The sequence below is a fragment of the Hylobates moloch genome, unplaced genomic scaffold (assembly GCF_009828535.3).
Source record: "Hylobates moloch isolate HMO894 unplaced genomic scaffold, HMol_V3 SCAFFOLD_8, whole genome shotgun sequence".
Lineage (NCBI taxonomy): Eukaryota > Metazoa > Chordata > Mammalia > Primates > Hylobatidae > Hylobates > Hylobates moloch.
The window spans coordinates 8,188,985-8,213,150 of NW_026652283.1; the positions used below are offsets into that span (position 1 = coordinate 8,188,985).

General features: G+C 45.8%; 1 protein-coding gene across 1 annotated transcript in view; it reads left to right on the plus strand.

The window, feature by feature from the left end:
- Window positions 1-3,076: 3,076 nt before the first annotated feature.
- The window catches only part of LOC116472177 (alpha-2-macroglobulin-like protein 1), a 63,595-nt gene continuing 42,505 nt past the window's right edge, over window positions 3,077-24,166 (plus strand). The window contains exons 1-7 of the mRNA XM_032158977.3: window positions 3,077-3,138; window positions 3,610-3,793; window positions 4,459-4,621; window positions 10,442-10,494; window positions 21,114-21,134; window positions 22,328-22,487; window positions 23,075-23,159. Of these exons, the coding sequence (XP_032014868.1) occupies window positions 3,077-3,138; window positions 3,610-3,793; window positions 4,459-4,621; window positions 10,442-10,494; window positions 21,114-21,134; window positions 22,328-22,487; window positions 23,075-23,159 (728 nt within the window). The remainder of the gene's footprint in view (window positions 3,139-3,609; window positions 3,794-4,458; window positions 4,622-10,441; window positions 10,495-21,113; window positions 21,135-22,327; window positions 22,488-23,074; window positions 23,160-24,166) is intronic.

Genomic DNA, 24,166 nt, shown 5'->3' on the forward strand with positions numbered 1-24,166 from the left:
TTATCATGAAAACATTATTTTTAATGGCTGCAGAGTATTGCTTTATATTAACATGACAGTTTTTTCGACTAAACTCGTTATGGGGCATTGTAATAGACTTAATGTTTTATGTTTGCAGCTCTTTACACCAACACATTTCCTACTGCAGTGACTTCTTTGAACAATTTCCCCTCCCCAACTCCCTATGGTTCTCAAGGGGCGGCCAATCACAGTACCCCATCACCCTGGCCTCTAGGTGGGAGAATGACCCGGGCCCTGCCTATCATACCCTCCTAACTACAGTGACTGATTCAGAGGTGAGCCAGTGAGAGAGGGAGGAACACAGTCCTTCTTCCGGAATTTCTGTAACATAGGTGAAAAATTTTGTCATTTGGGGTCATGGAGCTGAACGAATATGGCTTGAGGGCTCCCAGCTGCCGTCCTCCCTATGACTTGAAGAAAAGCTTGTGTGCAGTAGGAGAAAATGAGCCAATCAGAGACAAGTATACAAGAGAGAACGACTGGGAGGAGTCGGCCCTGGCTGCACCAAGTCTCCACTCCTAGGCTGTAAAGTGTTTCAGGTTGCTCTGGTTCCATAAGCTCATTCTTCCTGTTGGATCCGTTCGAGTTACCAAAAACACTTTTTTGTTTAAGCTGGTTTGATATAGGATGATCATTGGTCCCAGGGAGCATCCTCGCTAATTTATTATTATTTTATTTTATTTTATGACACAAGTTCTCACTGTTGCCCAGGCTGGAGTGCGGTGGTGCTATCATGGCTCACTGCAGCCTTGAACCCCTGGGCTCAAGCAAATCCTACCATCTCAGCCTCCAGAGTAGCCGGGACTCCAGGCATGCACCACCACACCCAGCTAATTTTAAAGAAATGTTTTATACAGACTGAAACTGCCTTTGCAAAATTATAAAGGAAATCATGACAGTGAAAGAAGTCAGACCTGACCGACTCTATCTTGCTTCTAACACTTAAGCTGTCCTTGTGGATTCCTGGGCATAGGCCGAAGTAACTTTGGGAAGGAATTCAGTTCATGTTTTGACTCTGAAACAAAATTGATAACAGCCCTTTCCCAAAAGGACCCCCTTCTTGCCCGGGGTCCAGTCTGCCTTTGCAGGACTAACAAATTAGCTACAAGATTAGAAATCACAGTTTAGGGGTCATGCAGCCTCTGGCTCCAAGAGTCTGAACCTCCCCAAATTGCTCCTGGGGAGAACATCACTGTTGTGAAACCTAAGATCAGTAATTGAGTTATTTTGCAGACCCTGCACTCGGTGGGATCAGCTGACACCACACAGACCAGTAATCTGGCCCAACCAGTTCTGCCATCTCACCCAGGAACAGAAGACGTTAAGAAAATCTAACTTCGACTCTCTATGATTCCATCTCCAACCTGAGCAATCAGCACTCCCCACTTCCCAAGCCCCTACCCGCCAAATTATCTTTAAAAACTCTGATCCACGAATGCTCAAGGATTTAAGTAATAGTAAAACTCCGGTCTCCCGCACAGCCGGCTCTGCATGAATTACTCTTTTGCCATTGCAATTCCCCTGTCTTGATAAATCGGCTCTGTCTAGGCAGCGAGCAAGGTGAATCCATTGGGTGGTTACAAAACGGGGTCTCACTATGTTGCCCAGGCTGGTCTTGGACTCTTGGGCTCAAGCAGTCCTCCAGCTTCCGACTCCCAAAAGCTGGGATTATAGGCGTGAGCCACTGCACTTAGACTAATTTATATTTTAGGTGACTTCTAAGTATTACCATCGTAAAGAACACTGTAGGCTGGGCATGGTGGTTCATAATCCCAGCACTTTGGGAGGCTGAGGTGGTCACTGGAGCTCAGGAGTTCGAGACTAGCCTAGGCAACATGATGAAACCCCGTCTCTATTAAAAATACAAAAAAATTAGCCAGGAGTGTTGGTGGCCACCTGTGGTCCCAGCTACTCAGGAGGCGGAGGTGGGAGGATCTCTTGAGCCCAGGAGGTCAAGGCTGCAGTGGGCTGAGATTGTGCCACTGCACTGCAGCCTGGGTGACAAAGCGAGATTCTACCTCAAAAAAAAAATAAAAATAACAATAAAAAATAAAGAAAAAAAAGAAAGAAGAGTGTGAAAAAACTCAGTGTCACACTTGTGGCATACATGCATGCTGTCCTTTTTTTTCCCCATTAAGAAACATTTCCAGAGTAGGAGTTGCTGAGTCAAAGACTATGCAAATCTTAAAGGCTTTGGTGTGTATTACGAAATTGCCATGAGAAAGTTATCCACATTCTATTTTCTCTAGAACTTATGTGTCCCTATTTCCATACAGTCACAACAATACTGAATAGTATTATTTTATTTATTTATTTATTTTTTTGAGACAGAGTCTCGCTGTGTCACCCAGGCTAGAGTACAGTGGCATGATCTTGGCTCACTGCAACCTCCACCTCCCGGGTTCAAGCGATTCTCCTGCCTCAGCCTCCCAAGTAGCTGGGACTACAGGCATCCACCACTATGCCCAGCTAATTTTTTTTTTTTTTTTTTTTGTATTTTTAGTAGAGACAGGGTTTCACTATGTTGGCCAGGCTGGTCTTGAACTCCTGACCTCGTGATCTGCCAACCTCAGCCTCCCAAAGTGCTGGGATTACAGGCGTGAGTCACTGTGACTGGCCAAGTTTACTGCTTTTCTATTGATACTGTTCTCATACCTGTGTTCCCAACTACACCTTAATTGAATAATAAAATAAGGACATTAAATGAGAACAGGAATTGGAATGAAACCAGAAAAAAAAGGAGGAGTTCAAAATATGTTCTGAGAGCTTTACCATTATGAATACTCAGCTCTGGTTTTCCCCCAAAACTGGCTGAACCAGTATGGATGTTCCAGGCAGAAACAACTTTAAAGAAGTGAATAGTGGCCCTCCCCTGGTCCACCACCTAACCCGGTGGTTAGAGAAGGAGGAACACAGTCCTCCTATGTTCCAGGTGCCAGGAGGTGATTGACGATAGCATCAGTCATCGCTGCACACCCTACCTGGAGTCAGTATATAAAGCTGCGCAGAGCGGATCTCTGCCCCTGACCCTGGAAAATCTGTCTCACCCACAAAGATGTGGGCTCAGCTCCTTCTAGGAATGTTGGCCCTATCGCCAGCCATCGCAGAAGAACTTCCGTGAGTGCTCGGTGTCAGAATTGGTTTATTATGGCAGCAGCTGCTTTGCCTAACTTTCTCAAACATTTATATGGAGATGGGGAGATCAACTTTGGTTTATCTTAATTTTCTCCTCCTTTTTTCTCTTCTTTGGTTCCACGGATCCTTTACCCAGAGAGGAAGGCTGAGGCATGCAGAGGAAGCTTTAAAAAAGATAAATATTAAAATGTACCCTGTTTTCTGAAATAGGCCTAATTTCCTCATTGGTGCTCTAGGCATGTGTTCTCGGTGAGGGTCTCCTGATGCTGGAAGTTTGAGACTGTGCACTGAGTTGTTGCTTCTCTGCTTCTTGTAGCAAATGAGGTGCATAAGGAAGGCAGGGGCTTGGTCTGTCTAATTCACCGCTACATGCTGAGCCCTTAGGAGAGTGCTGAATTTTGCCTCGAGTGAATGAATCATTACTGCCCTGAAATCCTTCTGTTTCTTTCATAGAAACTACCTGGTGACATTACCAGCCCGGCTAAATTTCCCCTCCGTTCAGAAGGTTTGTTTGGACCTGAGCCCTGGGTACTGTGATGTTAAATTCACGGTTACTCTGGAGACCAAGGACAAGACCCAGAAGTTGCTAGAACACTCTGGACTAAAGAAGAGGCACTTACATTGTATCTCCTTTCTTGTAAGCACAGACTCAGCCCTAACTCAAATCCCTTACTCGCCTATTCTCCTCCCTAGGCTTACTATAATCTACTTTAAGCAGAATTTCTGGCCGGGTGCGGTGGCTCATGCCTGTAATCCTAGCACTTTGGGAGGCCGAGGCGGGCGGATCATGAGGTCAGGAGATCGAGACCATCCTGGCTAACACGGTGAAACCCCGTTTCTACTAAAAGTACAAAAAATGAGCCGGGCGTGGTGGCGGGCACCTGTAGTCCCAGCTACTCGGGAGGCTGAGGCAGGAGAATGGCCTGAACCCGGGAGGCAGAGCTTGCAGTGAGCCGAGATTGTGCCACTGTACTCCAGCCTGGGCTACAGAGCAAGACTCCATCTCAAAAAAAAAAAAAAAAAAAAAAAAGTGTAATTTCTGTTATCTTTTGCCACGGCCTCTAAACCTATTTTTTCTTAACCTCAATCCCCGGCTATAACTCACCCACAATTTCCTTGACCTAGGATTTCTCCCTTTAGTTCCTGACCTTAATTCTTCCTCCTGGTAATTTGTTTTATGTCTCTATCCTTGCTACCCCCATCTAACTCAGGTCTTTCCTTTAACTCACTGTTGGGTTGAGACCAGTTGATTCTGTTCCCCCAATCCCTTACTCCTCCCCAGAAGTCCCCTTTCTTGGTCAGGTACCACCTCCTGCTGGTGGCACAGAAGAAGTGGCCACAATATGGGTGTCGGGAGTTGGAAATAACATCAGCTTTGAGGAGAAGAAGGAGGTTCTAATTCAGAGGCAGGGGAGTGGCACCTTTGTACAGACTGACAAACCTATCTACACCCCAGGGCAGCAAGGTAAGGGTCACATATTTGGGGTTCGACTAAAACCTGGGGAAACCGCTGTGCACAGGGGTAAAGGGGGGATTTGTGGTTTAGGCTTTGGAAACAAGGAGTGCAGAAGGGAGGAAAATCTGGGGGGATTCAGTATTACGAGTGTTGAATACATGCTGTGCTACACAAGCAAGAGAAGTAGGTGGGGGTTGCTACTGTGTGTGTGTATCTAAAACAAAAGTACACATTTCTTCTGGACTAGAATTTGGCAAGTATAGTTGGGTTGCTGGGCCTTACAACAAGCTGCTTATAAATGGCTAAGAAAGCACTGAGGGCATTTGGCTTGAGCTACTGGCTTTTTTCTTTTTCTTTTGTATTTGTTCATTCGTCCTTACAGGGGCACTTCATTCTGAGATTTCAAAGTCAGGCGCCCTGAAGAGAAATTATGTTTGGGTTTTTTTTTTTTTTAATTTAAAATTTTTGTGGGTACATAGCTGATGTATATATATTTATGGGGTAGATGAGATATTTTGATACGTACATGCAATGTGTAATCATTACATCAGGGTACATGTGTATCCATCACCTCAAGCATTTATCATTTCCTTGTATTACAAACAATCCAATTATACTCTCAGTAATTTTTAAATGTGCAATAAATTATTGTTGACCGTAGTCACACTATTGTGCTAAAAACTGCAAGATCCCTAGATCCTATTCATTCTATCTAACTATATTTTTGTACCCATTAACCATTCCCACCCCACCCCTCACCCTGCCCACCACTACCCTTCCCAGCGTCTGGTAACCATCATTCTGTTCTCTCTCTCCTTAAAAAAATTTTTTTTCATTTTGCCTTATTTTTTCCACACACTTAAAAATTATTATTCTATTCTCTATCTCCATGAGTTCAATTGTTTTAATTTTTAGCTCCCACAAATAAGTGAGAACATGCAAAGTTTCTCTTTCTGTGTCTGGTTTATTTTACTTAACATAATGACCTCCTGTTCCATTCATGCTATTGCAAAGGATGGGGTCTCATTCTTGTTTGTGGGTGAATAGTACTCCATTATGTATGTTTACCACATTTTTAAATCCATTTTTTATCATCTGTTCATAGACACTTAGGTTGCTTCCATATCTTGGCTATTGTGAATACTGATGCAATAAACACGGGAGTGCAGATAGCTCTTTGATATATATATTGATTCCCTTTCTTTTGGATATATACTTAGCAGTGGGCTTGTGGGATTATATGGAAGCTCTATTTTTAGTTTTTTTCAGAAACCTCCAAACTGTTCTCCATAGTGGTTGTACTAATTTACATTCCCACCAACAGTGTATGAGGGTTCTCTTTTCTCCACATCCTCACCAGCATTTATTAGTGTTCGTCTTTTGGGAAAAAGCCATTTTAACTGGGGTGAGATAATATCTCACTGTGGTTTTGATTTACATTTCTCTGACAGTCAATGATTTGAGCACTTTTTTTATATACCTGTTTGCCATTTGTATGTCTTCTTTTGAGAAATGTCTATTCAGATCTTTTTGCCCATTCTTTAATCTGATTACTAGATGTTTTCCCATAGAGTTGTCTGAGCTCCTTATATATTCTGGTTATTAATCCCTTGTCAGATGGGTAGTTTGCAAATATTTTCTTTCATTCTGTCGGTTGTCTCTTTGTTGATTGTTTCCTTTGCTGTGCAGAAGCTTTTTAACTTGATGTGATTCTGTTTGTCCATTTTTTGCTTTGGTTTCCTGTGCTCCTTGGGTATTACTCAAGAAATCTTTGCCCAGACCAATGTTCTGGAGACTTTCCCCAAGGTTTTCTTATATATAATAGTTTCATAGATTGAGGTATTAGATTTAAATCTTTCATCCATTTTGACTTGATTTTTCTATATGGAGAGAGATGAGGGTTTAGTTTCATTCTTCTGCATATGGATATCCAATTTTCCCAGCACCATTTATTGAAGAGCCTGTGCTTTCTCCAGTGTATACTCTTGTCACCTTTGTCAAAAATGAGTTCACTGTAGACGTGTGGATTTGTTTCTGGGTTCTCTATTCTGTTCCATTGGTCTATGTATTTGTTTTTATGACAGTACCACACTGTTTTGGTTACCATAGCTTTGCAGTATAATTTGAAGTCATGTAATGTGATTCTTCCAGCTTTGTTCTTTTTGTTCAGAATAGATTTGGCTATTTTAGGTCTTTTGTGGTTCCATAAAAATTTTATGATTTTTTTTTTTTTTTTTACAAAAGTCCTAAGATTTAGGATGTAGAATTTCTGTGAAGAATGTCATTAGTATTCTGATAGGGATTGCATTGAATCTGTAGATTGCCTTAAGTAGTATGGAATTTTAACAATATCAATTCTTCCAATCCAGAAACATGAAATCTCTTTTCATGTTTTTGTGTGTCCTCTTCAATTTCTTTCATCAGTATTTTATAGTTTTTATTGTTGAGATCTTTCACTTTGGTAAAGTTTATTCCTAGGTATTTTATATTATTTATAGCTATTGTAAATGGAATTATCTTTCTTAATTTCCTTTTCAGATTGTTCCCTGTTGGCATATAGAAATGTTACTGAATTTTTTTTGTTTTTGAGACAGAGTCTCCCTCTGTTGCCCAGGCTCTGGAGTGCAGTGGCGGGATCACTGCTTACTGCAGCCTGCGCCTCCTGGGTTCAAGTGATTCTTGTGCTTCAGCATCCCAAGTAGTTGGGAGTACAGGCGTGCACCACCATGCCCGGCTAATTTTTGTTTTTGTTTGTTTGTTTTGTTTTTTGAGATGGAGTCTCATTCTGTCACCCAGGCTGGAATGCAATAAATGGTTGCTCATTGCAGCCTCTGCCTCCTGGGTTCAAGCGATTCTCCTGCCTCAGCCTCCCAAATAGCTGGGATTTCAGGTGAGGGCCACCATGCCTGGCTAATTTTTGTATTTTTAGTAAAGACGGGGTTTCACCATGTTGGCCAGGCTGGTCTCCAACTCCTGACGTCAAGTTATCCCCCCTACTCGGCCTCCCAAAGTGCTGGGATTACACGCGTAAGCCACCACGTCTGTCCTCTTGCACTTTTAGGATTCTTTTTTTTTTAATTCCTTGATGTTTGGGAGTTTGATTATTAAATGTCTTGAGGTAGACTCATTTGGGTTAAATCTGCTTGGTGTTCTATAATCTTGTACTTAATATTGATATCTTTCTCAGCTGGGCTCGGTGGCTCATGTTGTAATCCCAGCACTTTGGGAGGTTGAGGTGGGCAAATCACCTGAGGTGAGTAGTTCGAGACCAGCCTGGCCAACATGGCAAAACCGTGTCTCTACTAAAAATACCAAATTAGCCAAGCATGGTGGCCCGTGCCTGTAATCCCAGCTACTGGGGAGGCTGAGGCAGGAGAATCGCTTGAACCAGGGAGGCGGAGGTTGCAGCGAGCCAAGATCACACTACTGCACTCCAGCCTGGGCAACAGAGTGAGACTGTCTCAAATAATAATATTGATATCTTTCTCTAGGTTTGAAAAGTTCTCTGTTATTTTCACTTTGAATAAACTTTCCATCTCATTTTCTCTCTCTACCTCCTCTTTAAAGTCAATACCTTTTTTTTTCTCTTTGTTAAACTTATCTGATAGGATTCTGAATTCCTTCTGTGTTATCTAAAATTTTGTTGAGTTTCCTCAAAACAGCTATTTTGAATTCTCGATCTGAAAGATCACTATCTTTGTTTCTCCAAGATTGGTTGCTGATGCCTTATTTAGTTCGTCTGGTGAGGTAATTTTTTCCAAGATGGTCTTGATGTGGATGTTCGTTGGTGTCTGGGCATTGAAGAGTTAGGTATTTAATGTAGTCTTTGCATTCTGGACTTGTTTGTACCTGTCCTCCTTGGGCAGACTTTCCAGGTATTTGAAGGGACTTGGGTGTCGTAATCTAAGTTTTTGGACTCTGCAGTGCATCTGCATTAGGGAAGACACCATGCTCAGTATCTCTGTGGCTCTTGAAGGCTCATAGAGGTACCTCCTTGATGGTCTTGGATAAGATCTGGAAGAATTCCAGATTACCAGGTGGAGACTCTTGTTCTCTTCCCTTACTTTCTCTAAAACAGAGTTTCTCTCTTGGTGCTGAGCTGCCTGGAGAGAGGGGTGACACAAGCACCCCTGTGGCCGCCAGCATTAGGACTGCACCGGGACAGCTCTGAAGCCAGCACTGTACTGTGTCACCCAAGGCCTGTGGTAACCAGTACCTGGCTACTCCCTATGTTTGCTCAAGGCCCTAGGGCTCTACAGTCAGCAGGTGACAAAGCCAGCCAGGCTCGTGTCCTCCCCTTCAGGGTGGTGAGTTCCCCGTGACCCTGGAAGGTCCAGAGATGTAATCTGTGAGCCAGGGCCTGGAGTCAGAAACCTTAGGAATCTAGCTGGTGTTCTGTTCTACTGCAGCTGAGTTGGCACCCAAGCCACAAGCCAAAGTCCTTCCCACTCTTCCTTCCCCTTTCCACAGAGGAGTCTCTCCCTGTGGCCACCACTACTCCAGGCCCACGGCGAGTACTGCCTGGATACTTCCAGTGTTCTCTCAAGGCCCAAGGGCTCCTTTCATCAGCTAGTGGTGAATGGTGCCTGGCCTGGGACTCTCTTTTCAGGGCAGTGAGCTCTCCTCTGACAAACAGCAGGTCCAGAAATGCCATCCAAGAGCCACGGCCCATACCTGGGGACCCCAAGGGCCTGCTTGGTGCTCTACCCCACTGTGGCTGAGCTGGTACCTAAGCTGCAAGACAAAGTCCCCTTCACTCTTCCCTCTCCTTTTCTCAAGTAGAAGGAGTCTCTCCCCATAGTCACCACAGCTGGGAACGTGCTGAATCACTGGAAGCCAGCATGTCTCTGAGTCTCACCCAAGGCCCACAACAAGTACTGCCCAGCTATCACTGCTGACTATTCAGAGCCCCAGGGGCTAATCGGAACTCAGCTTCCAACTGCTGGGATGGGCAATTCGCCCCGGGCTAAGGCTGGTCTAAATGCTGAGTTCTGCCCTGTGTACTTTCCCCTGTGATTGGGCAGCACTGAGTTCCAATGCCAAGTCCCACAGTCACTGTGCTCTCCTTCCCTCAAGTTCATCGATTCTGTCTCTGTCCCACACAGTCACTGCTGGGGGATGGCGGGGAGGGGGGTGAATCAGCAATTCAAGTGTGTGTTTTCTACCCTCTTCAGTGCCTCTTTCAGTGATATGAAGTTAAAACCGGGCACTGTGATCACTCATCTGATTTTTAGTTCTTATGACGGTGCTGTATTGTGTGGACAGTTGTTCAGTTTGGTGTTCCCGTGGCAGATGAGGAGAGTGGTCAACAGTGGCTTCTATTCTGCCTCTTGCTCTGCCTCCTGAGCTCCAGGCCTGTGTCTGGGCTTTACCTCACTCTCAGAGTAGGTTTTGTAAAAAAGTAAAACCTGTTGGGGTTTTGCTGACTCAGAGCATGTGTGAGGAAGGAGGGGGGATGGAGGAAAGATTCTGAGCAGGAGGCCGGACGCGGTGGCTCACGCCTATAATCCCAGCACTCTGGGAGGCCAAGGCAGGTGGATCACCTGAGGTCAGGAGTTCGTAGACCAGCCTGGCCAACATGGTGAAACCCTGTGCCTACAAAAATTAGCCGAGTGTGGTGGTGCCTGCCTGTGGTCCCAGCTGCTGCAGAGGCTGGGGTAGGAGAATCACTTGAGCCCAGGAGTTTGAGGCTGCAGTGAGCCATGGTTGTACCACTGCACTCCAACCTGGGTGACAGAGTGAGACCCTGTTTCAAAAATAATAATAATAATAATGATAATCCTGAGCCAGGAAACAGCCCCTTTGCTAATGATGCCTGTTCCCTTCCAGTGTATTTCCGCATTGTCACCATGGATAGCAACTTCATTCCAGTGAATGACAAGGTGAGTTGGGAGGAGGAAATGGAGTGGCACAGACTGAGAGAATAGGGAAAAGGATGAGAGATTCTCTCCAAAGGTGGAAGTCCTCTCAGCCTGGGTGTGGCAAGGCGAGGCCCTCTGGGTTGGAGACTGCTGTGTGTGTGGGACTGGAAGGGCTGGGCTAGCCTCAGGGAGCTAGCCTAAATCAGCCTAGGAATAAGCAGAGGTAACCAGTTCTCAGCTTCAGTATCTACACATCAATCAGGTTCTTGAGAGATAGTTACGCTCCTTGTCATTTTATTTTATTTATTTGTTTATTTAGAGACAGAGTCTCGCTCTGTGGCCCAGGCTGGAGTGCAATGGTGTGACCTTGGCTCACTACAACCTCCGCCTCCTGGGTTCAAGTAATTCTCCTGCCTCAGCCTCCCAAGTACTTGGGATTACAGGCGCGCACCACCACGCCCAGCTAATTTTTGTATTTTTAGTAAAAACAGGGTTACACCATGTTGGCCAGGCTGGTGTCAAACTCCTGACCTCAAGTGTTCCACCCACCTCGGCCTCCCAAAGTGCTGGGATTACAGACAAGAGCCACCACACTCAGCCCCCTTTCAAGAGTTTTGCAAACTTCAAGACCTTGTCTTCATGACTGACAAAAGTTTTTTTTTTTTTTAAGGCAGGAAGGAGAATGTCTGCTTCCACTGTTTCTATGAGACAAAATAATTTACAAAGTAGGTAATTCTCTTAAGGCAACATTAAATAAATATATGCCAAAGGTTAAAATGTAGCAACATTTTGCAAATATTTGATTTTTCCTTGGACTCCCATCCCTAGAATCATCAGCCTCACAATAGGTTTGATCTCAAGCTGGAGCATGTGTCATTTCTACATGCTGCTGAGACACTTATCTCCTGGACTCCCCTGCTTTCTTCCTCTTCCGTCTGTCACAGCTTGTGTATTCAAATGAAACTTTTAGAGATAAACATAGAGAAAGCATGATTTCTGTCAGGCCTCTGAGCCCAAGCCGAGCCATCGCATCCCCTGTGACTTGCACGTATATGCCCAGATGGCCTGAAGTAAGTGAAGAATCACAAAAGAAGTGAATTTGCCCTGCCCCACCTTAACTGATGACATTCCACCACAAAAGAAGTGAAAATGGCCGGTCCTTGCCTTAAGTGATGACATTACCTTGTGAAAGTCCTTTTCCTGGCTCATCCTGGCTCAAAAAGCTCCCCCACTGAGCACCTTGCGACCCCCCCACTCCTGCCCGCCAGAGAGCAAACCCCCTTTGACTGTAATTTTCCTTTACCTACCCAAATCCTATAAAACGGCCCCACCCCTATCTCCCTTCGCTGACTCTCTTTTTGGACTCAGCCCACCTGCACCCAGGTGAAACAAACAGCCTTGTTGCTCACACAAAGCCTGTTTGGTGGTCTCTTCACACGGACGCGCATGAAATTTCATGCCGTGACTCAGATCGGGGGACCTCCCTTGGGAGATCAATCCCCTGTCCTCCTGCTCTTTGCTCCGTGAGAAAGATCCACCTACAACCTCAGGTCCTCAGACCGACCAGCCCAAGAAACACCTCACCAATTTCAAATCCGGTAAGGGGCCTCTTTTTACTCTCTTCTCCAACCTCCCTCACTATCCCTCAACCTCTTTCTCCTTTGAATCTTGACGCCACACTTCAATCTCTCCCTTCTCTTAATTTCAATTCCCTTCATTTTCTGATAGAGACAAAGGAGACACGTTTTATCCGTGGACCCAAAACTCCGGCTCCAGTCACGGACAGGGAAGGCAGCCTTCCCTTGGTGTTTAATCATTGCAGGGACACCTCTCTGATTATTCACCCACGTTCCAGAGGTGTCAGACCACGCAGGGACGCCTGCCTTGGTCCTTCATCCTTAGCGGCAAGTCCCGCTTTTCTGGGGAAGGGGCAAGTATCCCAACCCCTTCTCTCTGTGTCTCTACCCCTTCTCTGATTTTCTGGGGGGCAAGAAACCCCCAACCCCTTCTCCTTCACCCTTAGGAGCAAGTCCCACTTTTCTAGGGGGCAAGAACCCCCCAATCGCTTATTTCCGCACCCCGACCTCATCTCTGTGCCCCGATCCCTTATTTCCATGCCCCAACCTCATACCTCTGTGCCCCAATCCCTTATTTCCATGCCCCGACCCCTTCTCTGCTTTTCTGGAGGGCAAGAACCCCCGACCCCTTCTCCGTGTCTCTATTCTTTTCTCTGGGCTTGCCTCCTTCACTATGGGCAAGCTTCCACCTTCCATTCCTCCTTCTTCTCCCTTAGCCTGTGTTCTTAAGAACTGAAAACCTCTTCAACTCTCACCTGACCTAAAATCTAAGCATCTTATTTTCTTCTGCAATGCTGCTTGACCACAATACAAACTCGACAGTAGTTCCAAATAGCAGGAAAACAGCACTTTCAATTTTTCCATCCTACAAGATCTAAATAATCCTTGTCGTAAAATGGGCAAATGGTCAGAGGTGCCTGACATCCAGGCATTCTTTTACACATTAGTCCCTTCCTATCTCTGTGCCCAGTGCAACTCATCCCAAATCTTCCTTCTTTCCCTCCCGCCTGTCCCCTCAATCCCAACCCCAAGCGTCGCTGAGTCTTTCTAATCTTCCTTTTCTACAGACCCATCTGACCTCTCCCCTCCTCGCCAGGCCGAGCTAGGTCCCAATTCTTCCTCAGCCTCTGCTCCTCCACCCTATAATCCTTTTATCACCTCCCCTCCTCACACCCGGTCCGGCTTACAGTTTCGTTCCATGACTAGCCCTCCCCGACCTGCCCAGCAATTTATTCTTAAAAAGGTGGCTGGAGCCAAAGGCATAGTCAAGGTTAATGCTCCTTTTTCTTTATCCCAAATCAGATAGCGTTTAGGCTCTTTTTTATCAAATATAAAAAGCCAGCCCCAGTTCATGGCTCATTTGGCAGCAACCCTGAGACGCTTTACAGCCTTAGACCCTAAAAGGTCAAAAGGCCATCTTATTCTCAATATACATTTTATTACCCAATCTGCTCCCGACATTAAATAAAACTCCAAAAATTAGAATCTGGCCTTCAGACCCCACAACAGGACTTAATTAACCTCGCCTTCAAGGTGTACAATAATAGAAAAAAATTGCAATTCCTTGCCTCCACTGTGAGACAAACCCCAGCCACATCTCCAGCACACAAGAACTTCCAAACGCCTGAACCGCAGTGGCCAGGCGTTCCTCCAGAACCTCCTCCCCCAGGAGCTTGCTACAAGTGCCAGAAATCTGGCCACCAGGCCAAGGAATGCCTGCAGCCCAGGATTCCTCCTAAGCCGCATCCCATCTGTGCGGGACCCCACTGGAAATTGGACTGTCCAACTCACCTGGCAGCCACTCCCAGAGCCCCTGGAACTCTGGCCCAAGGCTCTCTGACTGCTTCCCAGATCTTCTTGGCTTAGCGGCTGAAGACTGACGCTGCCCAATCACCTCGGGAGCCCTGTAGACCATCATAGACACCGAGTTTTAGGTAACTCTCACAGTGGAAAGTAAGTCCATCCCCTTCTTTTTTTTTTTTTTTTTTGAGACTGAGTCTCGCTCTGTCGTCCAGGCTGGAGTGCAGTGGCGCGATCTCGGCTCACCGCAAGCTCTGCCTCCCGAGTTCACGCCATTCTCCTGCCTCAGCCTCCTGAGTAGCTGGGACTACAGGCGCCCACCACCACGCCCGGCTAATTTTTTGTATTTTTAGTAGAGATGGAGTTTCACCGTTTTAGCCAGGATGGTCTCGATATCCTGACCTCGTGATCCGCCCACCTCGGCCTCCCAAAGTGCTGGGATTACAGGCGTGAGCCACCGCGCCCGGCGTCCGTCCCCTTCTTAATCAATACGGAGGCTACCCACTCCACATTACCTTCTTTTCAAGGGCCTGTTTCCCTTGCCTCCATAACTGTTGTAGGTATTGATGGCCAGGCTTCTAAACCTCTTAAAACTCCCCAACTCTAGTGGCAACTTAGACAATACTCTTTTAAGCACTCCTTTCAGTTATCCCCACCTGCTCAGTTCCCCTATTAGGCCGAGACATTTTAACTAAATTATCTGCTTCCCTGACTATTCCTGGATTACAGCCACATCTCATTGCTGCCCTTCTTCCCAATCCAAAGCCTCCTTTGCGTCCTCCTCTTGTATTCCCCCGCCTTAACCCACAAGTATAAGATACCTCTCCTCCCTCTTTGGCAACCGATCATGCACCCCTTACCATCTCATTAAAACCTAATCACCCTTACCCCACTCAATGCCAAGATCCCATCCCACAGCATGCTTTGAAAGGGTTAAAGCCTGTTATCACTCCCCTGCTACAGCATGGCCTTTTAAAGCCTATAAACTCTCCTTACAATTCCCCCATTTTACCTGTCCTAAAACCAGGCAAGCCTTACCAGTTAGTTCAGGATCTGCGCCTTATCAACCAAATTGTTTTGCCTATCCACCCCATGGTGCCAAACCCATATACTCTCCTATCCTCAATACCTCCCTCCACAATCCATTATTCTGTTCTGGATCTCAAACATGCTTTCTTTACTATTCCTTTGCACCTGTCATCCCAGCCTCTTTTCACTTTCACTTGGACTGACCCTGACACCCATTAGGCTCAGCAAATTACCTGGGCTGTACTGCCGCAAGGCTTCACAGACAGCCCCCATTACTTCAGTCAAGCCCAAATTTCTTCCTCATCTGTTACCTATCTCGGCATAATTCTCATAAAAACACACGAGCTTTCCCTGCTGATCGTGTCTGATTAATTTCCCAAACCTCAATCCCTTACAAAACAACAACTCCTTTCTTTCCTAGGCATGGTTAGTGTGGTCAGAATTCTTACACAAGAGCCAGGCCCACACCCTGTAGCATTTCTGTGCAAACAACTTGACCTTACTGTTTTAGCCTAGCCATCATGTCTCCGTGCAGCGGCTGCTGCCGCCCTAATACTTTTAGAGGCCCTTAGAATCACAAACTCTGCTCAACTCACTCTCTACAGTTCTCATAACTTCCAAAATCTATTTTCTTCCTCACACCTGACGCATATACTTTCTGCTCCCTGGATCCTTCAGCTGTACTCACTCTTTGTTAAGTCCCACAATTACCATTGTTCCTGGCCCGGACCTCAATCCCGCCTCCCACATTATTCCTGATACCACACCTGACCCCCATGACTGTATCTCTCTGATCCACCTGACATTCACCCCATTTCCCCATATTTACTTCTTTCCTGTACCTCACCCTGATCACGCTTGATTTATTGATGGCAGTTCCACCAGGCCTAATCGCCACACACCGGCAAAGGCAGGCTATGCTATAGTACAAGCCACTAGCCTGCCTCTTAGAACCTCTCATTTCCTTTCCATCATGGAAATCTATCCTCAAGGAAATAACTTCTCAGTGTTCCATCTGCTATTCTACTACTCCTCAGGGATTATTCAGGCCCCCTCCCTTCCCTACACATCAAGCTTGAAGACTTGCCCCCACCCAGGACTGGCAAATTAGCTTTACTCAACATGCCCCGAGTCAGATAACTAAAATACCTCTTAGTCTAAGTAGACACTTTCACTAGATAAGTAGAGGCCTTTCCTACAGGGTCTGAGAAGGCCACCGCAGTCATTTCTTCCCTGCTGTCAGACATAATTCCTCAGTTTAGCCTTCCCACCTCTATACAGTCTGATAACAGACCAGCCTTTATTAGTCAAATCAGCCAAGCATTTTTTCAGGCTCTTAGTATTCAGTGACAGACTAATGGTCTTTTAAAAACACACCTCACCAAGCTTAGCCACCAACTTAAAAAGGACTGGACAATACTTTTACCACTTTCACTTCTCAGAATTCAGGCCTGTCCTCGGAATGCTACAAGGTACAGCCCATTTAAGCTCCTGTATAGATGCTCCTTTTTATTAGGCCCCAGTCTCATTCCAGACACCAGACCAACTTAGACTGTGCCCCAAAAAACTTGTCATCCCTACTATCTTCTGTCTAGTCATACTCCTATTCACCGTTCTTAACTACTCATACATGCCCTGCTCTTGTTTACACTGCCAGTTTACACTGTTTTTCCAAGCCATCACAGCTGATATCTCCTGGTGCTATCCCCAAACCACCACTCTAAACTTTTGAAGTAAATAATCTTTGCTGGCAGGACTATGCTAAATCTCCTTAGGCACTCTCTAATCAGATGTCCTGGGTCCTCCCTATTCTTAGACCTTTAATACCTGTTTTTCTCCTTCTCTTATTCCATTTAGTTTTTCAATTCATACAAAACCGTATCCAGGCCATCACCTATAATTCTACACAACAAGTGTTTCTTCTAACAACCCCACAATATCACCCCTTACTACAAAATCTTCCTTCAGCTTAATCTCTCCCACTCTAGGTTCCCACACTGCCCCAATCCCGCTCGAAGCAGCCCTGAGAAGCATCGCCCATTCTCTCTCTCCATACCAACCCCCAAAAATTTTCGCCGCCCCAAGACTTCAACACTATTTTGTTTTATTTTTCTTATTAATATAAGAAGGCAGGAATGTCAGGCCTCTGAGCCCAAGCCAAGCCATTGCATCCCCTGTGACTTGCACGTATATGCCCAGATGGCCTGAAGTAAGTGAAGAATCACAAAAGAAGTGAATTTGCCCTGCCCCACCTTAACTGATGACATTCCACCACAAAAGAAGTGAAAATGGCCGGTCCTTGCCTTAAGTGATGACATTACCTTGTGAAAGTCCTTTTCCTGGCTCAAAAAGCGCACCCACTGAGCACCTTGCGACCCGCACTCCTGCCCGCCAGAGAACAAACCCCCTTTGACTGTAATTTTCCTTTACCTACCCAAATCCTTTAAAACGGCCCCACCCCTATCTCCCTTCGCTGACTCTTTTCAGACTCAGCCCACCTGCACCCAGGTGAAATAAACAGCTTTATTGCTCACGCAAAGCCTGTTTGATGGTCTCTTCACACGGACGCGCATGAAAATTTCCATTTTCCTTCTCCATGTTCTCAGAGCTGCTGTTTCCTTTCCCTGTGTGCAGGGAAGTTATTAGCTTGTTATGATTAGCAATGCCCTACCCGCTACTCTCTTTCCCAATATAGATTTCCGTTCAGTTCCTGCTTCCCATCACCTGTAGCTTTTCTTTGGTAGGAGTTCAGTATAATGTTGAGTACTTATTTTTTACTTTTTAAATTTTATTTATTTATTTTTAACATTTTAAGACAAGGCCTTATTCTGTCACCTAGGCTGGAGTGCAGTGGCACAGTCATGGCTCACTGCAGCTTTGACCCTGCCCCGGGCTCAAGTAATCTTCCCATCTCAGTCTCTCCAGTAGCTGGGACCACAGGTGTGCGCTACCACACTTGGCCAATTATTTTATTTTTTGTAGAGATGGGGGAGTCTCACCTTGTTGCCCAGGCTGGTCTTGAACTCCTGGCCTCTCTCGCTTCAGTCTCCCAAAGTGTTGGGATTATAGGACTGAGTCACTGCACCTGGCCTGAGTACTGATTTCTTAACAGACTGTTTTCCCTAGAGCTGCAACAAGGAGGTGCTGGGTTCAAAGTGTGGCCCGTGGCAGCACTATTTTAGACTCATTTACCCTCAGAGTTGATCTCATTAACTACCCCTGTTACGATTCTGATGCGGGGTTACTTCCAGGTGTTCTGATTTCTGCAGTTAGGCTCTCTTTCTCTTGTAAAATTATTCCTTCCTCCCCACTCTACTCTAGCCAAGCCCTCCCTCCAAATTCAGCTGAAACACCGAGATTAACAAAAGGAATTTTACCAAGAAAGCTAGAATAAAAATTGTGTTTATGTAACCACCTAATGGGTTCACCTTGCCTGCTGCTTAGACAGGGGAATTGCAATGAAGAAAGAGTAACTCACGCAGAGCTGGCTGTGCGGGAGACTGGAGTTTTATTGTTACCCAAATCAGTCTCCCTGAGCATTTGGAAATCGATTTTTTTTTTTTTTTTTTGAGACGGAGTTTCACTCTTGTTGCTCACGCTGGAGTGCAACGGCGCGATCTCAGCTCACGGCAACCTCCGCCTCCCAGGTTCAAGCGATTCTCCTGCCTCAGCCTCCCAAGTAGCTGGGATTACACGCATGCGCCAACATGCCCGGCTAATTTTTGTATTTTTAGTAGAGACGGGGTTTCCTCATGTTGGTCAGGCTGTTCTTGAACTCCCGACCTCAAGTGATCCATCCACCTTGGCCTCCCAAAGTGCTGGGATTACAGGCGTGAGCCACCGTGCCTGGCCAAGAAATAGTTTTTAAAGATAATTTGGCAGGTAGGGGCTTGGGAAGTGGGGAGTGCTGAGTGTCAGATTGGAGATGGAGTCATAGATGGTCAAAGTGAGGTTTTCTTGCTGTTTTCCTCCTCCTGGGTGGGATGGCAGAACTGATTGAGCCAGATTACTGGTCTGGGTGGTGTCAGCTGATCCACTGAATGCAGGGTCTGCAAAACATCTCAAGCACTGATCTTAGGTTTTACAACAGTGATGTTCTCCCCAGGAGCAAGTTGGGGAGGTTCAGACTCTTGGAGCCAGAGGCTGCATGACCCCTAAACTGTAATTTCTAATCTTGTAGCTAATTTGTTAGTCCTGCAAAGGCAGACTGGACCCCAGGGAAGAAGGGGGTCTTTTGGGGAAAGGGCTGTTATCAATTTTGTTTCAGAGTCAAACCATGAACTGAATTCCTTCCCAAAGTTAGTTTGGCTTACACCCAGGAATCCACAAGGACAGCTTAAAAGCTAGAAGCAAGATGGAGTCGGTCAGGTCTGACTTCTTTCACTGTCATCATTTCCTCGGTTTTAATTTTGCAAAGTCGGTTTCATTTACACAGCACAATATTTAATCCCCAAACAAGTAAAGGAAGACTGATATTAACTGACCCTAACTTGATCGCTATACTCAGTTATTCAGAAACTCCAGGCAACTTCCAGTCGGAAATGCTACTTTCCTTTTTTTTTTTTTTTTTTTTTTTTGAGACGGAGTTTCGCTGTGTTGCCCAGGCTGGAATGCAGTAGCGGGATCTCAGCTCACTGCAACCTCCGCCTCCTGGGTTCAAAGGATTCTCCCGCCTCAGCCTCCCGAGTAGTTGGGTTTACAGGCACACACCACCACATCTGGCTAATTTTGTATTTTTAGTAGAAATGTGGTTTCACCATGTTGGTCAGGCTGGTCTCAAACTCCCGACCTCAGGTGATCTGCCCACCTCAGCCTCCCAAAGTGCTGGGATTATAGGTGTGAGCCACCATGCCTGGCCTCAGAAATGCTACTTTCCTAGTGAAACACTTATTTTCTTCCAGAGCCTATTTCTGGCCAAGTGATGTCTTTCCTGATTCTTGATCCCTGTGTGAGAAAAGTACTTTGTTATCTAAGTGTTTTTTGTTGTTGTTGTTTTGTATTTTGTTTTTGAGTCACTTTGTCACCCAGGCTGGAGTGCAGGGGCATGATCTCGGCTCAAGCAACCTCCGCTGTCCGGGTTCAAGTGATTCTTCTGCCTCAGCCTCTGGAGTAGCTGGGTGTGTGCCACCACGTCCGGCTAATTTTTGTATTTTTAGTAGAGATAGGGTTTCACCATGTTGGCCAGGCTGGGCTTGAACTCTTGACCTCAGGTGATCCACCTGCCTCAGCCTCCCAAAGTGCTGGGATTACAGGTGTGAGCCACTGTATCTGGCCTAAAGAAGTGTTTTTTTTGTTTTGACTTTATGGAAATCTATAGCAATCTTAGTGATATTCTCCTCCTGATGTTTATATAGCCTAGGTTTGTGGAAGTCCTAGCTCATCTTGATCCTTATATCTCCTTATTTTTTGGCTTTTTTTTGAAGAATTGCCATTATCCCTAATATCAAGGCTGATATTTGTATTCAGTGGTTCAGCTTCTTCACTGGTTGGCATCACATGGCACTTGGCCCAAGAATAAAAAAATCAAGCACTGTCTTGATTTCATTCTCTTCTTTCCAAGTTAGATCCAAACTGGTCTTCTCTTTTGAATACCTTTGCACTCTCTCTGAGCCCTTCTCCTGCTATTCACTGAATTCCAGCTTTCAATCTCATCTAGTTGCAAGCACAATGACCTGTTCCTCACAAACTTAATGGTTTTCGCATCTATTTAGCAACTACTGTCTTGAGGAAACTGATACATGATTCTCCAATGGAACTATTTCAAACAATTTTAAAAGTAATTATTTGCAATGCTTGAAAGTAAGGACCCTGCCCACAAGCATTCAGATGGTAAAGGAAGAGGCCAGGAGATGGTTGGCTACCAAGAAGAGGTTTAAACATTGAGGAACCCCCTGGTGCTAATACTTCTTTTAGGGCATATTTGTTGTGCAAGAGCTCAGTCACAGGGCACTGAGACTGGTCTGATGCTCCAGTTCTTCAAATCTTTTGGAGACTGGCAATTCTTTTGAGATTCCTGCCCCCGCTCTTCCCCTCCTCCTGCCTTGTTTCTCTCCCGAGAAATCTGTGCCCCCATTGTTATTCTTTTCAAGGCACAAAAGAGCCATTTAGAGAGGAAGAAATGAAGAAATGGGCAAGAGGGAAAGGAAGAATTCTTTGTGAACTTTTGCTTTCAGCAAACTTATTCTTATTGCTGTCAACCTTCTTTAACCCGCATTATCTGGTTTTCCTTTTCAGTACTCCGTGGTGGAACTACAGGTAAGTGGAAGTTTTTTTCTCTTCTCTGTCAGTTGTGGAAGAGGAAGAATGAGAATTTGGTGGTACACCTTGAAGACAGAAGCAACTCTGAGATCTTGGCCCAGAGCCCCATGACTCTGCCCGGCACCGAGCGCCCACATCCACCTAAGCTGTGCCTGCTCTCTTGCCTCTGCTCTCCTGGTCTCTCACACCTACGTTTCAGTAGACAAGGACACCAGCCTCTGTAGTGACTCCACCGCTCTCTCATTCCCCTAACTTCTCTGTGCCCAGCCGACTTGGTTGGTTCTGTACTCCTCTTAGTCTAAGGTAATCAGGCTTGGTTCTGTACTCCTCTTAGCCTAAGGTAATCAGGCTTGGTTCTGTACTCCTCTTAGTCTAAGGTAATAGGCCTTGCCATAGGCATTCTCAACAGGTACATGATAACATAAACACCTGAGAAGTGTTTTAAAGGAAAGAATCTAGAGGGGGATTTCTCCACAATATCTCCTCCATTTTTCCATTAAATCACCCATGTTTTAGGTATCTTACAATCAATCTCCTCAGCTGGCTGGGCGCGGTGGCTCACGCCTGTAATCCCAGCACTTTGGGAGGCTGAGGTGGGCGGATCACGAGGTCAGGAGATGGAGACCATCCTCGCTAACGTGGTGAAACCCCATCTCTACTAAAAATACAAAAAAATTAGCCGGGCGTGGTGGCGGGCGCCTGTAGTCCCAGCTACTCAAGAGGCTGAGACAGGAGGATGGAGTGAACCCGGGAGGCGGAGCTCGCAGTGAGCCGAGATCGCTCCACTGCACTCCAGCCTGGGCGACAGAGACTGTCTCAAAAAAAAAAAAAAAAAATTCCTCAGCTTTGTCCCCTAATAGCAACCAGAAACAGAGTAAACATTCTTTGTAAATGATATCCTGGGTCCTACTTTCTAAAACTGGAGATAACACTTTAGAGGGCGCAGTCTGATCATTAAAATCCACAAGATTTCCTACCAAATGAGGGCTGGATCTATAGAAATATTTACCTAATTCAGTCATAAAGAAAGTTATAAATAACACAGGGAGCTGCTCTTCCTGGACACAGACCACAGGGGTCATGAGCAATGGGTGGGGTTCTTTACCTGCCTTTGCTTCTTTACCTGCGTTTTGCAGTGCAGAGTGGGAAGCAAACAGGCAGGCACATCATGCAGTTTCTCTATTGGACAGGATCCAAATAGCAACAGGATTGCACAGTGGCTGGAAGTGGTACCTGAGCAAGGCATTGTAGACCTGTCCTTCCAACTGGCACCAGAGGCAATGCTGGGCACCTACACTGTGGCAGTGGCTGAGGGCAAGACCTTTGGTACTTTCAGTGTGGAGGAATATGGTAGGTGGGGGAAAGGACAGGCCAAAGTATTGGGCATAATCTCATCTTAAAATCAGCAAAGGTGGGGCCGGGAGCAGTGGCTCATGCCTGTAATCCCAGGACTTTGGGAGGCCAAGGTGGGTGGATCACGAGGTCAGGAGATTGAGACCATCCTGGCTAACACAGTGAAACCCTGTCTCTACTAAAAATACAAAAAATTAGCTGGGCGTGGTGGCAGGCGCCTGTAGTCCCAGCTACTCGGGAGGCTGAGGCAGGAGAAAGGCATGAACCCAGGAGGCGGAGCTTGCAGTGAGCTGAGATTGCGCCACTGCACTCCAGCCTGGGCGACAGAGCCAGACTGTGTATCAAAAAAAAAAAAAAAAAAATCAGCAAAGCTGGAGTAAAATCTACTCTGGGAAAGGATTATTTATTCATTTTTGAATCGATGCTGAACCAGCTAATTACTTCAGGAACATGCTACCTAAATAATGCCTCCTTCATTAGATCCGTTAATTTAATTCTCACTGTGTTTATACCCCTCTTCTCACTGCCTGTCTGACTGAGTCCTCCTCCAATTCTTTTTCCATTTCTCCTTTTACTCTCTTCAGTGCTGCCGAAGTTTAAGGTGGAAGTGGTGGAACCCAAGGAGTTATCAACGGTGCAGGAATCTTTCTTAGTAAAAATTTGTTGTAGGTAAGAGCAGAAGCTTGGGATCTGGTGGAGATTAAAGATGCATCGAGAGACATGATGAGGGAATGACATGGGATGTGGGATTATGGGTGAGCCAAAACTTGGGGTATTTTATGTAATTCAGAGTCATGGCTTATCCAAGACCTTTTTTTTTGTTCTTTTTTTTTTTTGAGATGAAGTTTCACTCTTGTTGTCCAGGCTGGAGTGCAATCGTGTGATCTCGGCTCACTGCAACCTCCGCCTCGTGGGTTCAAGCGATTCTCCTGCCTCAACCTCTAGATTAGCTGGGATCGCAGGCGTGTGCCACCATGCCTGGCTAATTTTTGTATTTTTAGTAGAGATGGGGTTTCGCCGTGTTGGCCAGGATGGTCTCAGACTCCTGACCTCAGGTGATCCGCCCACCTTGACCTCCCAAAGTGTTGGATTACAGGCGTGAGCCATCGCGCCCAGCCAGGAATATATTTTATAGTTGTGTTTCTGCTGTTTTTTTCTATTGCTCACTCAGATAGTATTATTGCTTTAGTCTTTACAAGATACAATATTGAATCCCGTAGATAAATAGGGATCAGGAGAAAGAAAGATACTGTTTCTGTCCTTAGTATGGTGCTAATTGTGGCATTGGGTCTACTCTAAGACTCTGAGTAAAGTAGGGAAGGAGAAGAGAGCTAGGAAAAGGTAGGATTGTCAGAGCTTGCTTTCTTCTTCTTCTTCTCTTTTTTTTTTTTTTTTTTTGAGACAGAGTCTCACTCTGTCACCCAGGCTGGAGTGCAGTGGGGAGATCTCGGCTCACTGCAACCTCCATCTCCTGGGTTCAAGTGATTCTCCTGCCTCTTCCTCCCAGAGAAGCTGGGATTACAGGTGTGAGCCACCATGCCCAGCAAATTTTTATATTTTTAGTAAAGACAGCATCTTGCCATGTTTCCTAGGCTGGTCTTGAACCCCTGGCCTCAAGTGATCCACCTGCCTCAGCCTCCCAAAGTGCTGGGATTACAGGCATGAGCCACCGCACT